At 41.0% G+C, this 15,874-nt stretch overlaps 1 protein-coding gene across 3 annotated transcripts in view; it reads right to left on the bottom strand.

Moving 5' to 3' along the window:
• erfl1 (Ets2 repressor factor like 1) overlaps positions 1 to 15,874 on the bottom strand; it is a 58,257-nt gene that overhangs the window by 6,002 nt on the left and 36,381 nt on the right. For 2 of the 3 annotated variants that reach the window (XM_078171702.1, XM_033640039.2), the window contains exons 3-5: positions 2,997 to 3,100; positions 2,161 to 2,395; positions 126 to 303 (exon numbers count right to left, since the gene is read on the bottom strand). In XM_078171702.1, coding sequence (XP_078027828.1) covers positions 126 to 303; positions 2,161 to 2,395; positions 2,997 to 3,087 — 504 coding nt within the window. In that variant the 5' untranslated portion in view covers positions 3,088 to 3,100. The remainder of the gene's footprint in view (positions 1 to 125; positions 304 to 2,160; positions 2,396 to 2,996; positions 3,101 to 15,874) is intronic. The other variant, XM_033640041.2, reaches the window with a different exon arrangement.

Here is a 15,874-nt window from a genome sequence, read left to right as displayed (position 1 = left end):
AATTTAGATTTCAGTCTGTATGTGTCAGTTTTTTTTATACTTCATTATCTGCAAATTTATCTTACAAAAAATATCTCCCTTTTCCATTCCCTCCCTTCCCAGTCCCTTCATCCTACCCTTCGTACCTCTGGGGTGCAGTCTGGTGCCGTGGAGCCCCCATTGAAGTGGTTCTGGGCCAGGAAGAAGGGAGAGTTGGCCATGTCCAGGATGGGGTAGTTCACCAACACCACCTTACTGAAGTTAAACTTGTAGGTGAAACGCTTCCCTTTGGTTTTGTGCAAAATGCGCTTGTTGTAGTAATACCTGCAGAGGAGGAGGAGAGGATATTGAAGGAAGGATGGAGTGGGGGGGGGGGGGGGGGGGGTAAAGGATAAAGGGAAAAGGAAGAGGAAAAGGAAAAGAGGAGGGAAGGATTAATATAATGCTCGCATCAAGGTTTTGTGTTTGAGCACTAACAGAAACGAATAAGTAAACAACTTCAGCGCTGTAGGACAAGAGCTATGCTGATTTCCCACTGTTTTTATTCATCTCCGCCTTGCTCAAATCAATTCATGTCTGACTGCCTTGATTCAATACAATATGGTTCTTTAAAGGGAAATTTTATTCAGCTGTTAACAGACAAAAAGACAAAAAGCCAAATCCCTTTGAGCCTCAAACCCTTAACATAAAGTCAACGTTAGAACAAAAACAACAAAAGAAAATAGTACTTTCAGTATTTGCAAAATTATATCAACTCAAAACCTAATATGGGTATTAGATTATGATATAATATGATATGGATTATGGCATTAAAATAAATGAAAAGATACTATTATGATCTTTAAAAATATTGATGCCATAAAATGAATAAGTACGCATATTTTATACTACGTTAAAAAAAGGATTTTATTCGGAAAAACATATATTTGTCACTGCTGGAGTGAAAATAATTTACTAAGTTTACCGATAAATGAGTTATTTATTTGAATCATCTGAAGCAATTTGGGCTCTGAAACATGATATCCAACCCAGGTGATGTGTAAATGTAGATGATGCTGAGAGTCTGCCTCCGTTTTCAAAAGACAACAAGAGGAGTCTCCATGGCAACGACCTCAGGTGTCTCCCGCTGGGCATGTAGAGCCGTCGTCATGCCTGTTTCCTGTGCCACCCACTGAGGTGTCACAATGTACAGTCTGCCAGGATGCGGGGTTGATCAGCGTTAAAAGGCAAAACATGGAGCCATCTGGATCAGGTAGAGGAGCCGAGTGCTCAGGTGGGGGTGAGGGGAGGGGAGGGGGCAAATTGAAAAACTTGCCAATGTCTTATCGCGAGACAGAAGTTTAAATCTCGGACGCCGTTTCTTTGAGCACTTCTTTGTTTTAAAGTGACCACAGCGGGTGCAGCGAATACAGAATGCATTAGACAAACTCAGCATTAAACACCGGTGAGCAACGCCTCATTATGCAGATGCACAATATCAACAAACACAGCAGCATGTAAGTATCAGCATGTATCCACAGTGGCTGCGCCCAGTGCAATGATGTGTACGTGTTTTGCTTTGCGTGGCAATTGTGCCGTGGCCCTTAATTGAGCAATTAAGTGAGGCTAATTAAGAAGGCTAATTGTGGCCCCAGCCAATTCATAACAATTAGACTCTGACGACAGCCCCCATTAACAAGAGGCCAAAGGAAAGCAGAGGGAGGGGGGTGGGGTAGGGGGAACAAGTCGGGGTAGTGAGTATTTGCATAAAAGAACTGTGTGTGCAGTTGGGGGTGTAAACTGCTGAAGGTATGGAGTGTGAATGGTATCGCTTTAATCACCTTCGGCAAGTTCGGTGCCGAGCAGTTTCCCCGTACTCCACTCTGGAGAAGAAGTCCAAGCAATTTCAGACTGGGGCTTAATTTTGAAATCCCTATTGAATTTTTTATTTGGCAGCTCAATGGTGAACTTTCCATTAGGATGTCCACAGATAAGGAGAAATTGAGGGTATTGACGTTCCCCAGGAAAAGTCCCACCTTTATCTTTCCATTAAACCAACATGAAAAAGAGAGACGTTAAGTGAGGACTCAGATAAACAAGAGTAAACAATTTATGTAAACCGTGGCGCGATAAACATCTTGATTTATCTGATACCAGCAGTGTTATTGCTTGACATTCAACACATCATGTACAGACACATACCTCAGCGCCCTGCTCAGCTTGTCGTAATTCATGTGAGGTTTGCATTTCCTTATCCCCCACAGCCGAGCCACCTCGTCTGGGTCCTTGATGACAAACTCTCCGTAGTCGCCCTGCCACGCGATCACCCCCTGATACTCCTCCTTCTGCAGCAGCTCCAGGATGAAGTGCCACAGCTGGATCTGTCTGGACCCGGGGCTCGACTCGGGCTTGTAGGCCCAGTCTGGGAAGGCGAACCCTGGGCAGAGGGAGCAGGAAAGAGGGGAGGATGAGGTTAGGGCCTGCCATTTGTCCCGCTGTGTGCCGGGGGGGACCACTGTCTGGATGACTGATGAGTGATGGAGGTGAGGGATGATGTGTTTAATATCACAGCACGTGCCTTGAGCAATGTTAGTCTGCGCTAATGCCCTCTAGCCTCAACAGATTGGTCAGCGGAGTGATGACAGCTTGCTGGGAGAGATCTGATTGATGCTGCTCGGGCTCTAATTCTTAAAAGTCGAATGTATGCACATCATAGACGGAGTTAAGTAGCTTTTTTCATCCCACAGTGAACCTGGCACTAACTAGCCTTGTAAAAACATTAGAAATACAACCAATTACTACCAGAGACTGAATTTGTTTACCAATGTGCATGTGTATGGTTAACTTTTTTTAAAAAGCTGAAAGTTTTAGTTGCATTTTTAACACGTATCTCTGATTTTCATGATGATGGTTATGTTTTTATCATAAACTGAATTTTGGCTGGTTACACTCAATTCACACACGTGACCTGGGTCAAGAATTAGAGATGTGTTTGAAGATGTGTGCATGATAAATTGATGCAAAAAAAGAAATTATACCCCTTGCATGAGCTTGATGGTGGGACTGACCTGGCGTCCAGAGTGCTGGCACCGGAGGGAGCAGCAAATCACTGACGCAGTTACAGTCCATACCTCCACAACACCTGGAACGAAACAACGAGATGGCACAGAGGACAAAGACAGTCAGTAAACAATGATTACTTGACTTTGGTGTGTGAATTTGTACATTCTGAAAAAGGTGAAAACAGGAGGAGAGACATCTCATAGAAAAACATCTGCTAAAGCCAGACACAGCTACCCAGCAGGTTTATTCCACTGAGCTGAAGTTGAAGAGTGTAAACTTTGTTGAAAATGGAGGTATTGCATAAGGGTCTAAGGGCACAATATGAGTTCAAAAACATACTTTAAATCGATGTGAAATATGGCAAGGTTATGTTTCATATGTCTTTGGTAGAGATCAGGTGTTTGATGGATGTGATCTTGTGTGGCCACCTGCGGCTGTGTCTGATGCAACACGGTGGACATCCCAATAGTGCATTTATGAACAGGAGAAATTAAATAGACTTTTGAAAACCAAGTTAGAGTTGAGCCATATTATAAATTTAAAACAGGAGCTTTTAATGTATAATGTGGTTTGGCTATTCCTCGGTGGAGGTTTTAAATTCAAAAACGACACACTAGGGCAAAAATCTCTGTGTGCAACGTTATGTTCAGGTGCACTGCCACTAGCTGCAGAAACTAATACGGTCGAGGAAAGGAAAGGCTTTGTTCGTTACGCAATTTAGGCATTTAAACCAATGAAGATAGGGTAAATAAAAGAAACGCCTCACAGTATAACCCAATACAATTCAGCATGAGCACAACTACAGCCTCCAAATTTACCATAAAGGTAAATCAGCACCCCATCTAAAACACCTCATTATAACCTTCATGAAGGAAGCAGGATTTATTCTATTATTGTTTTAAACTGCCTTAGTTTCACCTAGCTGCATCCAATAACCTGACAAATGCACAAGGGAAGGGCGTAGGTTTCATTTCAACATTGGTGGCGGAGTCCACATGTGAAAGGGCGGCTTTGGGGTCCTCTGGCCGAAAATTTTGAGCATCATTTCCTGCATTCTGGTGATTTTTTATTCCCAAATCTGTGTCTTCTCTGCATCAATTAATGGTGTAAATGTCTTTAATCTTGTCAAAATAAGAGCCCTCTGTTATGTTCATGTTTTTATTTGGGGAGACAAATCCACCGTTTTAAATATAGAGGGGTACATGTCCTCTGCGTCAGCTCAAAATCTACACCTACGGACAAAGTATAAAGTGGCATAAAATGGAAATACTCAAGTACCTTAAAATCATACTTAGCACAATACTTTCAGTGCTTCCCACCACTGGTCAATAACAACAGGTTTTAATTAATATTTGAAATAAAAAAGATGCATAATAAGCTTCATGGTAGGTTATGTGATCATCTGAAAGTTAAAGTCAACAAATATAGTGATGAATATATTGATGTTTGCTGAACACTTTCATATTCGATATCACAAAGGACCAAAAAATACAAAGTGTATACAGCTGCATTCGACAAAAGTGATTAAAATGTATCTCTTAAACTCAAATCTGCCAAAGAAGTGTTTCAGTTTTTGTTTTTAAAGGAATATTTCACACACGAAATGACCATTTGTAAATCAGTCATGCCGTGTCACCTTGAATTTATGGAGAAAACTTTGTTTCTCTCACACGCCTCCTTGGAAAACGGGAAACATATTGATTATTGATTGATTAGGGACCACGTTACAACAGCAAAGCTATGTCAAAACATATGTTTACAAACTTTCACAAAACTCTTGCAGTATTATCCAAGTCTACGTTACAATTTAAAACTGAAATGAAAACGTATCTATGCTCTCTTCAAAGGCAGACATGAGATTTTGTAAACATATGTTTTGATATAGTTTTGCTGTTGTTGAATGTGGATCCCAATCAATCAATGAATCAATATGTTTGCCGTTTTCCGTAGAGGCACGTGAGAAAAAGGTTTTGTCATGAATTTGAGGAAACACTGCATGACTAACTGATTTACAAATTTTCATTTTGTAGGTGAAGTATCCCTTTAATATCTCACCTGACATTTGTTTTTACAAAGACAGCTGAGCAGCCTCGAAAAAACTTTTGACGTCCAATCAGTCTCACTGTGTCACGCTCCCTTTTTTATAAGCACGCAGTGTATGTGAGCACATCCCAAGCAAGAATGTGTGCGTTAAATGAAAGCTGATAATTACAACGCCTCTTACAGAAACGCATATAGACGTCTGCTGACAGGAGGAGGTAAGGAGATTTTCAGTGTTTCCATGACGAGCGATGGGACCATGAGACGTGATCTAGTTTGGATATCACAGTTTCATCAGGGTTGTTTTACAAAGCTCAGATGGAAGAGATGCCCTGCTGCTACACTGGTATCTTTAATGCTGGCCTCTCTATCTCTCTCTTCACTCTCTGCCTCTATTTAATTATGCTCTGTGAATTTTGGATTTTCCCTCCAGCATTGAAATGGAACGTGAATTATTAAGGTGTGTTTGTATAAATTATTATTGCTAACTCCAGGCATTTCTCTCTCTCTCTCTGACCGACTCCATCTATCTATCTATCCATCGCTGGCTCTCACCCTGCTTCTAGCCTTTGGATTGTGGCCCCTCTCACTCTCTCCTCCCTCTCTTCATCTTTCTTGTTTTCAAGCCGCTCCTTCTGTCTTCAAATATAGAGTTGGCATTCATCCTATCTCACTCACATTTTTTTTCTCTTCATATCATTCATGTTATTTCTTATTTTTTTATCTTCTTCTGTCGGCCTTGTGTCTCTGCCTGTGCTCACTTTCCCGTAATGAGTCAAAGTTATCACCAGGGTTCAAATAACAGTTGTGTCTTCACAAAAAGCTCCCCATTTTCACGTGGGATTTTTTTTCTTCCACAAAACTATACAACACGTAGCCTGTTAGATCGTTTGTATTCAGCGCACCAGCAGGATATCAAAACCCACATTGGCCTTCGCACAATTAGAAACGGCTCTCTCTTCTGAAACGTCCTTCCATTAAAAGTTGATATAACCTGTACATCTGACTGAAGGCCTCAGCGGAGATTGGCTGTAGTCTTTAAAAAATAAGATATTCTTTGTGTTCGAGGTAGTAATCTATAAGTTTCCTCTTCCCTGTGGGCTACAGGTCATCAATACTGCATCATCTGTTACATTTGCCATATTCTCGTGGTCCGCCGCATGTATAAGCTCGTCTCCTCCGAGGATAACATACTATATGTGTGCTCCTATCTGTCAGGGTCTCGCCAGCTACCTCTCATACCACCTACACACCGCCTACATCCATATCCATCCTCCATTTTCCTGTCCAGCAGCCTAAGTATACAGGTGAATCCTCCTTTCCTCTTTCCCACCTCCTTTCTATTCACACACACCTATCCGCTGTCTGCTCCCCCGCCCCACCCATCTCCTTTTCTCTCCCTCTCTTCCTGCTCTGTGTGTTTTGCTTTGGCGCAGTAATTTTCCGTTTGATTTCGGAGGTAATGCATTTTTTACAAATCAAAGAGGAAGCCAGGCAGCCCCCCCTCCTCCTCCTCCTCCTCCTCCTCTTCGTCCTCCTCCTGCCTCCCCTCCCTCCCTCCTCCTCCCCTCCCTCCCTTCCCCAGTCTCCCGTTCTCGCCCCCCTCGGCCCCCCAGGCCAGAGAGGAGATAAAGGAGCCCCCATCATTTCCTTGTTAGTTTTGATTTGGGCAGCGCAGGGCTTTCAAGTTCCCCCCATCACCCCCAGAAACATTATAACTAGCAGCCCAGGGAATACTGTTCCTCGTTCGCACACACTCTTACACACACACACACACACACACACACATACACGCACGCACAGACTGTCAGATACAGACGCTCGCAGATTGTAATGGATTGTACATGCACAGTAAACACAGTCTCAAGCAGATATGCCACAAATACACAGGTATTCAGGTAGCCGACGCGCACACACAGTGAGGAGCAGCACACAAAGTAAGACATGGAGCCCATAGATATTGACTGAATCAATATAGACACACTAACACACATCTCACCGAGCTGAAAGAGAGAATGCACTTTGTTTACCGAAGACGGTGCTGATTGAGCGCAGAGATGTGCACAGACAAAAACACAAATGCAACTGTGGACACAACAGTCCAAACAAAGGACCTCTCTCCCACAAAAGGCCACCTACAAAGTCTGGATGATGGATCACACAGTTACCGATGACAATGGTAAATACATACAATAGAGGGCACGGTGTTGCTGTGTACAGTCACATGTTGACAATAGCACCTTCTCCACTCAAAGGAAACCTCAGCTGTGCTCCTCCACATGTTGTCGAGTGTGGGCCCACACTAGTTTTAGCAAACACACATCCCTGCTGAACCCTCTGGTGTGTTGATGAGTCAGAGGCTTTTGATAATTCATTGAGCTGAAAGAGTCGGCTGGTTTTAGTGACAGTTTAACTATGTTTTTAGGACATGACAACAAGGACGCAAAGGCTTCACACTCAACATTAGGTCAATGGCTGGTCATGGCTGAAAGGTTATGTCTTAGAAAGTCTCAGAAAGGTCACTACACATCTTTAAAAATCATCTTTAATCCTGCAGTAAGTGATTTTGGGGTCTTGTGGGGAAAAATGGAAACAATCTGTAAACTCAATATTTACATATTTTCACCATAAGGTTGATATGGTGAACAGGTTAGCCCACAGCTGCATATTCACACCTCCAGCAAACACAGAGCATCATTGGCATTCATTTGGAGCATTCGTATTGACACATATATATCATAATTATCATCTGGAGCAAACAAACACATCCTGCTGTTGAGTGCTGTGCAGCAAGTGCATGGAAAAGTTGTCTCTGTTCACCTTAAAGCCAGACTGGCTAGACTTGTACGTGTCTTTTTTCTAAGATATTTTTGGCTCTTTTTTACCATTATTTGATAGGACAGATACAGCCTGACGGGGAAGAGAAGGTGGGGATGACATGCAGCAAAGGTCTTGCGGGTTCAGATCGAACCCACAGCTGCTGCGGCAAGGACACAGCCTTTGTACATGGGGTGCCCCCTGACTTGTACGTATCTGCTTGAGCACGGTGGGTCAAACACTTGAGCAAACTTTTTAAGCTACGTGTACTAAAAGAATGTTGTCTCTGGCAGGTAATATTACATCTGACCCCACTTTTTATTATTTGAAGGGTATCAGCTTTTACCATCACACAGAGGATTCAGAGTCTCACAGGCTAGACTGAACAGGTTGAAGCAGTCTTTTGTTCCTCAGTCTGTCAACCTATTAAATCCAAATATGGCCTCTAAGTAGCCTCAGCGTACTTGGGTGGAACATTGAATGTAATATGAATGACTAATTTGTTGCACTGCATCCACTTTAAGTAATGTCTTATGTGATTTCTAGCATTCGTAGTGTGATTTTGTGGTTTGATTAAATGTTCTTTTTGTATTTATGTGAAACAGTTGACATCCTGGAATGCAAGACACATTTTAGATTTTTTTCTGACAATAAAGTGAAGTCAAATCAAATCAAAGTAAGTCTCAAATTCACTCTCTTTTAGCTCTATTTCTCTCCATCTCATGAGCAAATATATGGTTGTTAAGCTGCTGAATGTTCCACTTCTACTTTGTCTGCTGTCGATTATTGTTGGACAGGTAGTTTACAGTGGGTTTTAGAAGCCTTCTCACACACTCTGTGAGACTAAAGGAAACTGCACACTCTTGATGATTCTCTGCAGGTTCATCACTACATCACCCCTTTCACATTGTGTACAGTCATTTAATCATCTCTGAATATAAAAAATATTGATTACAGCAGCATTAAACTTGTTTTTTCTTGATTTTAGAACTTTTGCTGTTTTTACTTTTGTTGTCTTAAAGAATTTCCTAACTTTGGATCAATAAAGTACATCTGTCTATTTATCACTCTTTGTCTCCTTATATGTCTGTTTGCTTGCCTTACTTCTCTTTTCTTTTGCCTGTAAAGCATTTTGTCAGTTCTTTGTTGCATACTTGTTTTAGTGAAGTCAAATTTTTATTAAGTTTATTGAGGTATATAAAATCACCTGAATTTTACTGAATGAAATAAACCTGCTGAGGTAACACAGCCTGTTTGCTCATAATTATAGTTGTTCTGTACTGATGCCAGTTTAGGAAATTAATCCGATACTGCCCGAAACGCTGGATTGGGTATTGGTGACGTACCTATCCGATACTAGTAATTTATCACTAAACTTTCAAGTAGTTTCACACCCCGATAAAAAAATCAGGTCCTCTTTGCTGCTCTTAAACAGTAACCTACACGGGAAGTTGCCCGTCAACTGTTATTTTAGAGCCACGAAAAAGAACTGATATCCGGTAAAGAGTGCAACATGAGCCATAAGCAAAAGTTAAGATCAGATAATAAGAGAAATTTCTATGGCATTTCTTCTCTGTATGTATTTGTACATGTTTTACAAAGGGTTTAACCTGAGACATGCCACACAATAATGAAAGCAATCATTGCACATCCATGCAGGAGTAGTAGTTTACAGCGAGCCCGCTCTCACTCTTAAGTCGTCGAAATCTGATACTTGGGCAGTGACTTGCAGAGTCAGAAACCAATGAAAAAAAAACGGTCCCTTAACATTGGCATGATACACAGCCAGTTGCTGTTATAGTTTAACACGTCGGGGGGAAAGCAGTGGGACAAGGAGGAAAGTTAAGGTGGCGAAAGTCCGATAGCATGGCTCCAACAAAGACCGAATTTCACCCGAGATTCTACAGAGAGATTCTACAGCCAAACCCTGTTCTTTTTTCCTAAACCTAACCATGTGTTTTTGTTGTTGAAGGAAAAAAATGTCAATTCGCAGTGTTGTACTGACGTAGTGCATTTATTTTAAAGAGACTGTATGTAAATGTTAGATTTCCTGTAAAAACGGAAGTGTATTTTGAAAGAAGACAATGCACATAAGAGGCAGAACTTGATACAGCGTCCCAGACCATCAACAACCAACGTGGAAAGTCCATGACCAGATGTTGATATGGTCGGTGAGAATTTGATTCATTGAATTTGATTTTTTAACACAACGGATTAGTAGTCGTTATCAGCTGATACGCAAGTTCAGGGATTGGAATCGGGAAGGCAAAAATGGTATCCAAACATCTCTACTCGTAATCATAAATAGGGTTAAGAGTTTTTAAAAAACATGCGGAAAGCTATATGAAATTAAGGTCATTAGTTTTAGTTTTAGCTGCAAACTTGATGCAACATTAGTCTGGCAACAAAATACTGTCCAGGAAAAATGGACCAAAACAAAATTAGAAGCATTTTTCAAAAGAGTTCAAAAGCCAGAATTTGATGAGTTTCGGGTGTGTAAAAGAGGTTTGTAAATGGATGTGTATTTTGAGTGCAACATCTTACCAAACACGACTGAAGTATACACACTGATAGAAGTTTGCAACCAGGCTGGTAATCTATAGGACCAGGCCCGTCAACAGAACTGGCACAGTTGTGGAGGTTAGTGGGCCACTGATGGGAGCGAAAAGGAAACAGTGTGCGAAATATACTGTAGTACCAACTATGTTTTGAAATTCTGCAGAGTGACTGGGGTAGAGGGAGGAAGGGGGGCAGCCTGACATTCAGGCAACATTATATCTCCAGTGCTGTCTAAAGAAGGAAAGAGTGATGGGTCACGATATAAAAAGATAGAAAAATATGAGAGGCATGAAGAGTCTGGCCTCTCCCGCTTTCTTTTTCCACTAGATGAAACGGGCTCTGTACATCTGTCTCATCTTCCTTTTTTTGGTTGCCCCTGAAAGAGGCCCAACTGAACCCTCTCTCTCTCCCTTTCTCTATACTTGCCTCTCTCCCGCTATCTCTGTCTCTCCCTCTCTCTCTGTTCCTCTCCCTGGTTAGCTCTGACACACTGGTCAGCCTCAGGGTGGAAGAACAGAGGGACTCTGCTATGGGTTTGTTAGAGGAGATGGAAAGAAGGAGAGAGGAGAAACAAGGAGGGGAGAGAGAGAGAGAAGAGAAGGAGGAGGATGAGGAGGAGGAGGAGGAGGCGGGGGAGGTTTGGTCAGGAAGAGGGAAAAAGAACCTGTCCATCCAAATGTTAAAGAGAAAAGTCAACGTTAAATCAAATGTTATCACTACAATGCCCTGTAATTCTTCTGATTGAGCTGAATGGCTTGCCCAAATTATGAAAAAACATTTCTAATTGGTCATACAAAAGAAAAAAATGAATTACTTATAGATGTCTTTTTAATCAAGTTGTTTTTTATCAGATTTTTAAAACATATTTTACCTCTAAACATACAGCATAATATCTATCTAACCCTAAAGATCTACTTCTTTCTTGCACACATAAATAAAATTGGTCCCATGATATGTGAGTATGGAGTTTAAGATATGTCTTAACGTTTACAAATAATTTTTTTTAACTTTAAACTCACCCAAAACTTCAACAATTAGCTGCCCTTGTAGATCCACCGACATGTAAAAATTTTGCAAAAAAACAGGGCTGTCACTATATACAAAATACAATGTAAAATTCAAGGCATTAAATGTGCGCTGAGAAACAGATTCTATTGTTTAATTTACCTTATATCACATGTCTGTCATGGGACTAGAAATAAGTGTTCTCTTAAATTTAAATTTGTGTGTTTCATAGATCCATAAATAGATCAAATCAGAAAGTGATTGCTGAAAATGCTATAAAACTATTTGTACAGTGTTTAAGAGTCAAGGCAGGGTGTCTGCAAGTATTAACAAGTTAAATTTAAGACTTTGTAAGACCTTTTTAATACCACTTTAAATAAACTTTAAGACCAAACTTGTGATGGAAGTAGAAAGCGTAGAAAGTTTGGTTAGTTACTTTGGTGTGGCACATAGCTTTACAAAGATAATATAAACAGAGGAGCATTATCCTTAATCTTTTCTGGCAACAATAACTCATGTCATCTTTAAAATATGTCAGCGATCATCCTATCCGTCCTTTTCCAAATCTCCTTCACGCAGGGTGTCTACAGGTACAAATAAGTTAAATTTAAAGCTTTTTAAGGCCTTTTTTTTAATACCACTTCAAATGAAATTTAAGATCAAACTTGTGATGGAAACACACACCAAAAGAGAAAATATACTCTTTCCAAGTAAACAAATCGATGTGGATTCAAAATGAACAGTCATAATGACCCTGACGATACTTCCTGTGCTTACGGCCCTGATCCCCATTTTACCACATTTGAAGCACCTCGACATACGGTGCAGTTTGCTTCGTAAACATTCCCAGGCTCTGGCTTTAATCGCCACAAGTAATAGTTGTTATTCTCTTAAGCTGTTTGTCCTTACACTTGCATTTTCCCATTCTTCCATAGCTTTCAAGGTCCTGGTTTAACAGTGCAGACTTATTACGTGATGTGAAGTGTGTGACGGGGCAAAAATAGGGGCATTGTGCACATGCAGGTATGTTGAAGTACGGTACGCTGTCTAATAGTGTTTCCCTCCTGTTAAAATTATGTTTCCTATAACACCAACACCAAAAATTGTATCTGTGATGTGACAAAAATCACATCACCGATTGCTTACACCAACACTACACTGGCCTATACCTCTGTTACACCTACATTTTCCACATTGGCCTCTTTGTACCGTGAGCTCTATATAACCTACACACAGTACATCATACTGCCATGTGACAGAGTGAGAATTCAGTGCAACGCTGTAATAGGAACAGACAGCAGCACAGTACTGTCAGTACATTTAACCAAGATGTATAGTTACAGGAGTACTGAGGCTCTGTGACTCTGCTTGTTCTCCCACAGAGCACCCATTACTCCACACTGCAGGGGCAAAGCTAATACTGAGTCCTTCACACCGAGAGACAGGCCATCACCTGACAGAGCTGCCAAACCAGAATATCATTCAGTGGGGTTCAGTTAGAAATAGCCATACACACTACCTGTACCAGCCGGTGTGGTAACGGTGAAGCCAATGTGATGTTTAAATGGATAATAGGTTTGAAGTATTTCACATATTTAACAGGCTGAGAAATTTCTTATTTTTTTGACAAATTTTACCCAAACTGGAACACATTAAGCAATTGTTGGGGTCTATTTTCAGCCATGGATTGATACACATTTGGTGACCCAGTGAGCGTTTATGGTACCAGGAGAGAGTGCGGCTATGTGGTGGCTGTGTTCAGTTTAACATAGGCGTAGATTTCGGGGGGGACACAGGGCAAATGTCACCCTCAATATTTAGAACATGCGCATTTGTCTCCCCCAAAAAAAACATTAAAGAAGCAGAGGACTTTGATTATAACAAAATTAAGGACATTTAATTAGTGTCTGGCTCTGTCCTAAAATTCAAGCATACTGGATAGACATTCTACAGGATATGGGGAAAATTCTTGGTGTTGCTTTGTGTATGAATCCTGTCTCTTTACTCCTGGGTCACCTGTGTCAAGATGCTATTGTTGGGTAAGTGACAAACCACCTTCTAAGGCAAACTGGTGCAAGATAATCATGTAGTGTTTTTCTCTGGAATACCTGACCTGTTTGCTTCACTCCACAAACTACACTGTGGCTTCAACACTTGCAAGCATTTTGCTTGATTGACTTAGATGCTGCACCTATGGATTGTACTGCTGTTTTGAATTCATATCTTAATCTTTCATTGTTTTTATTCTTAATGGTTGTGCAGACCAGTGTTGTGCTGCTCAAAAAGCCAATAAGTATACTTGACAAAAAAATACTTTTAATTGATGCAGAAAAGGCACAAATATTCACTGGAATGCAGAAAATAAAGTGTTTGAAAAAACATTTCCAACATCCCCGAAATGTGAATTAAAATGAACATGGCAGTTCAACAGTGTGTCTCACTTGTTTTTTTTGTTTTTTTTTTGTTTTTTTTAATAGACTTTATTTTGATTTTTCCATTAAGGGAAAAGGTGCAGAGTTACAGTTGACATCAGCCACTCTAGTCTTCTGTATTCACAGTCTAGCAAAGGCAAACCAATATACAGAACAGAATGTGTGCAAGATGTGCATGAAGTGTGTATGAAGAGATCAGATTGTAAATTCTCTTCTTTAATGTCTCAATGCTATAATTAAAGTGGTTAAAGGGGCACCAGCATATTATGATATTAAGGTTTAACTCAAGCAAAGACTATGTATCCTATAAAAGGGGACTAAGTTGTATAAAACTTTGCTTGAGATCCTCCTAGTGAATATCATCATCTCTCTGATCTGTTGTGTAAATGGGGGAGGCTTTGTTGAGTTCCAGTTGAGTAAGATGAAAGAGTAGTAGTAGATGATAGAAGCACCGATTTGTATCTTTTCTGCATCAATTAAATGTCTTTAATTTTGTCAAAATGCACATGTTTTAAATACTGAGGAGAACATTTGCCCTATGTCCCTTTTGTCCCTATGCCACCACATAGCTGCACTCTCTCCTGGTGCCATAAACGCTCACTGGGTCACCAAATGTGTATCAATCTGTGGTGGAAAATAGACCCCACCAATTTGTTCCAGTTTGGGTAAAATTTGCCAAAATTTAAGAAATTTCTTAGTCTGTTAAATAAATGAAATACTTGAGACCAATTTTTAAAGGTTGACATCTTCAGTAGGGATGAATTGGCTTGGTGCTGAAAGGGTAGAGAAGTTGTAGAGTAATGAAAGACTAATGCTCTGTAAGTTTTGGTCTCTTCATGGGATTTGTCATCAGGAAGAACTTCACATAATTAACTCCCTGCTTTATTATTTAAGCCTTGAAACAGAGATTTCTTTTAAGACCGATTTAGTTTATTGTATTATTTCAGTCATGGGCTCAATAACTGCGCAGTTTGTTCCAGTTTGGGTAAAATTTGCCAAAAAATTTAGAATTTTCCTAGTCTGGCCAAGACAGATGCAAATGCTATAGTTATTCTGATGGTATTAATCATTTTCAGATACACTGAGGGAGAAATAAAGGCACACAAACTTAAAAAGGATCAATGACAGTAAGATAAATATAGAATATCACCAGCCTGGTCCAATGAAAGTCCAGTTTCATTCATGTGAAGAAGTTTTGGAGCTCTAATGATTCAGGGTGAAGTTGAGCCTGTTCGGGTCATAAATGGGATCTTCTGATAAATAAGGAAACTTGCTTTTTGGAGGCTTTCATTAAAGGTGGAGAACTCCAACAAGTTTAAGAGGAGGTGAGTGGAGATGAGGATGTGAGCGCGTGAAAACGGTATTAGTGTGGTATGGAACGCGGGCCTTAAGAAAATAAGGAAAAGAAGGGGAAAAAAGGATGAAGAAAAAAGTATCAATCGATAGGGTTAAATTATTCATCGTCATTAATTATCGATCGCTCTCCGCTGCCGGCTCGTCCGCCTCGCGCCAGAGTTGAAAGGAGGGAAAGCGCGCTTTATTAAAACCGGCTCGAGCCTCATTGTTTCATGTCCCGCGGCAAAGAAAAAGCTCGAGTTTGGCTCTGCCCGCGCCAGTAGAAAATACACACACACACACACACACGCACGCACACACACACATTGCTCCACCTCCCTCTTTTACGTTCTCCTTCTCTCCTGCTCGCGCTCTCTCTCCCTCTCTCCGGACGCGCGGGAGGAGCTTTGGGGAGCCTCGCGCGGTGTTCACGGGGCGGCTGTGTCTCGCGTGGATCGATGAGGGATCAATGGCTCGCGCTGACTAATAGCCAGAGAGCGCCTTTGATCTCGCGGCTGAGAGATCAAAACCTGCGCGAGAGGGAAGAGAAATAGGAAAAGAAACTGCGCCGGCGAGCTGACCTTCACACACACACACACACACACACACACACACACACACACACACACACACACACACGTTTAGGCAAAAAAAAACACGTAGCC

Source organism: Epinephelus lanceolatus, chromosome 10, assembly GCF_041903045.1.
Source record: "Epinephelus lanceolatus isolate andai-2023 chromosome 10, ASM4190304v1, whole genome shotgun sequence".
Lineage (NCBI taxonomy): Eukaryota > Metazoa > Chordata > Actinopteri > Perciformes > Serranidae > Epinephelus > Epinephelus lanceolatus.
The sequence above is the reverse complement of the archived record's forward strand: the minus strand, read 5'-3'. Positions and strand labels throughout refer to the sequence as shown.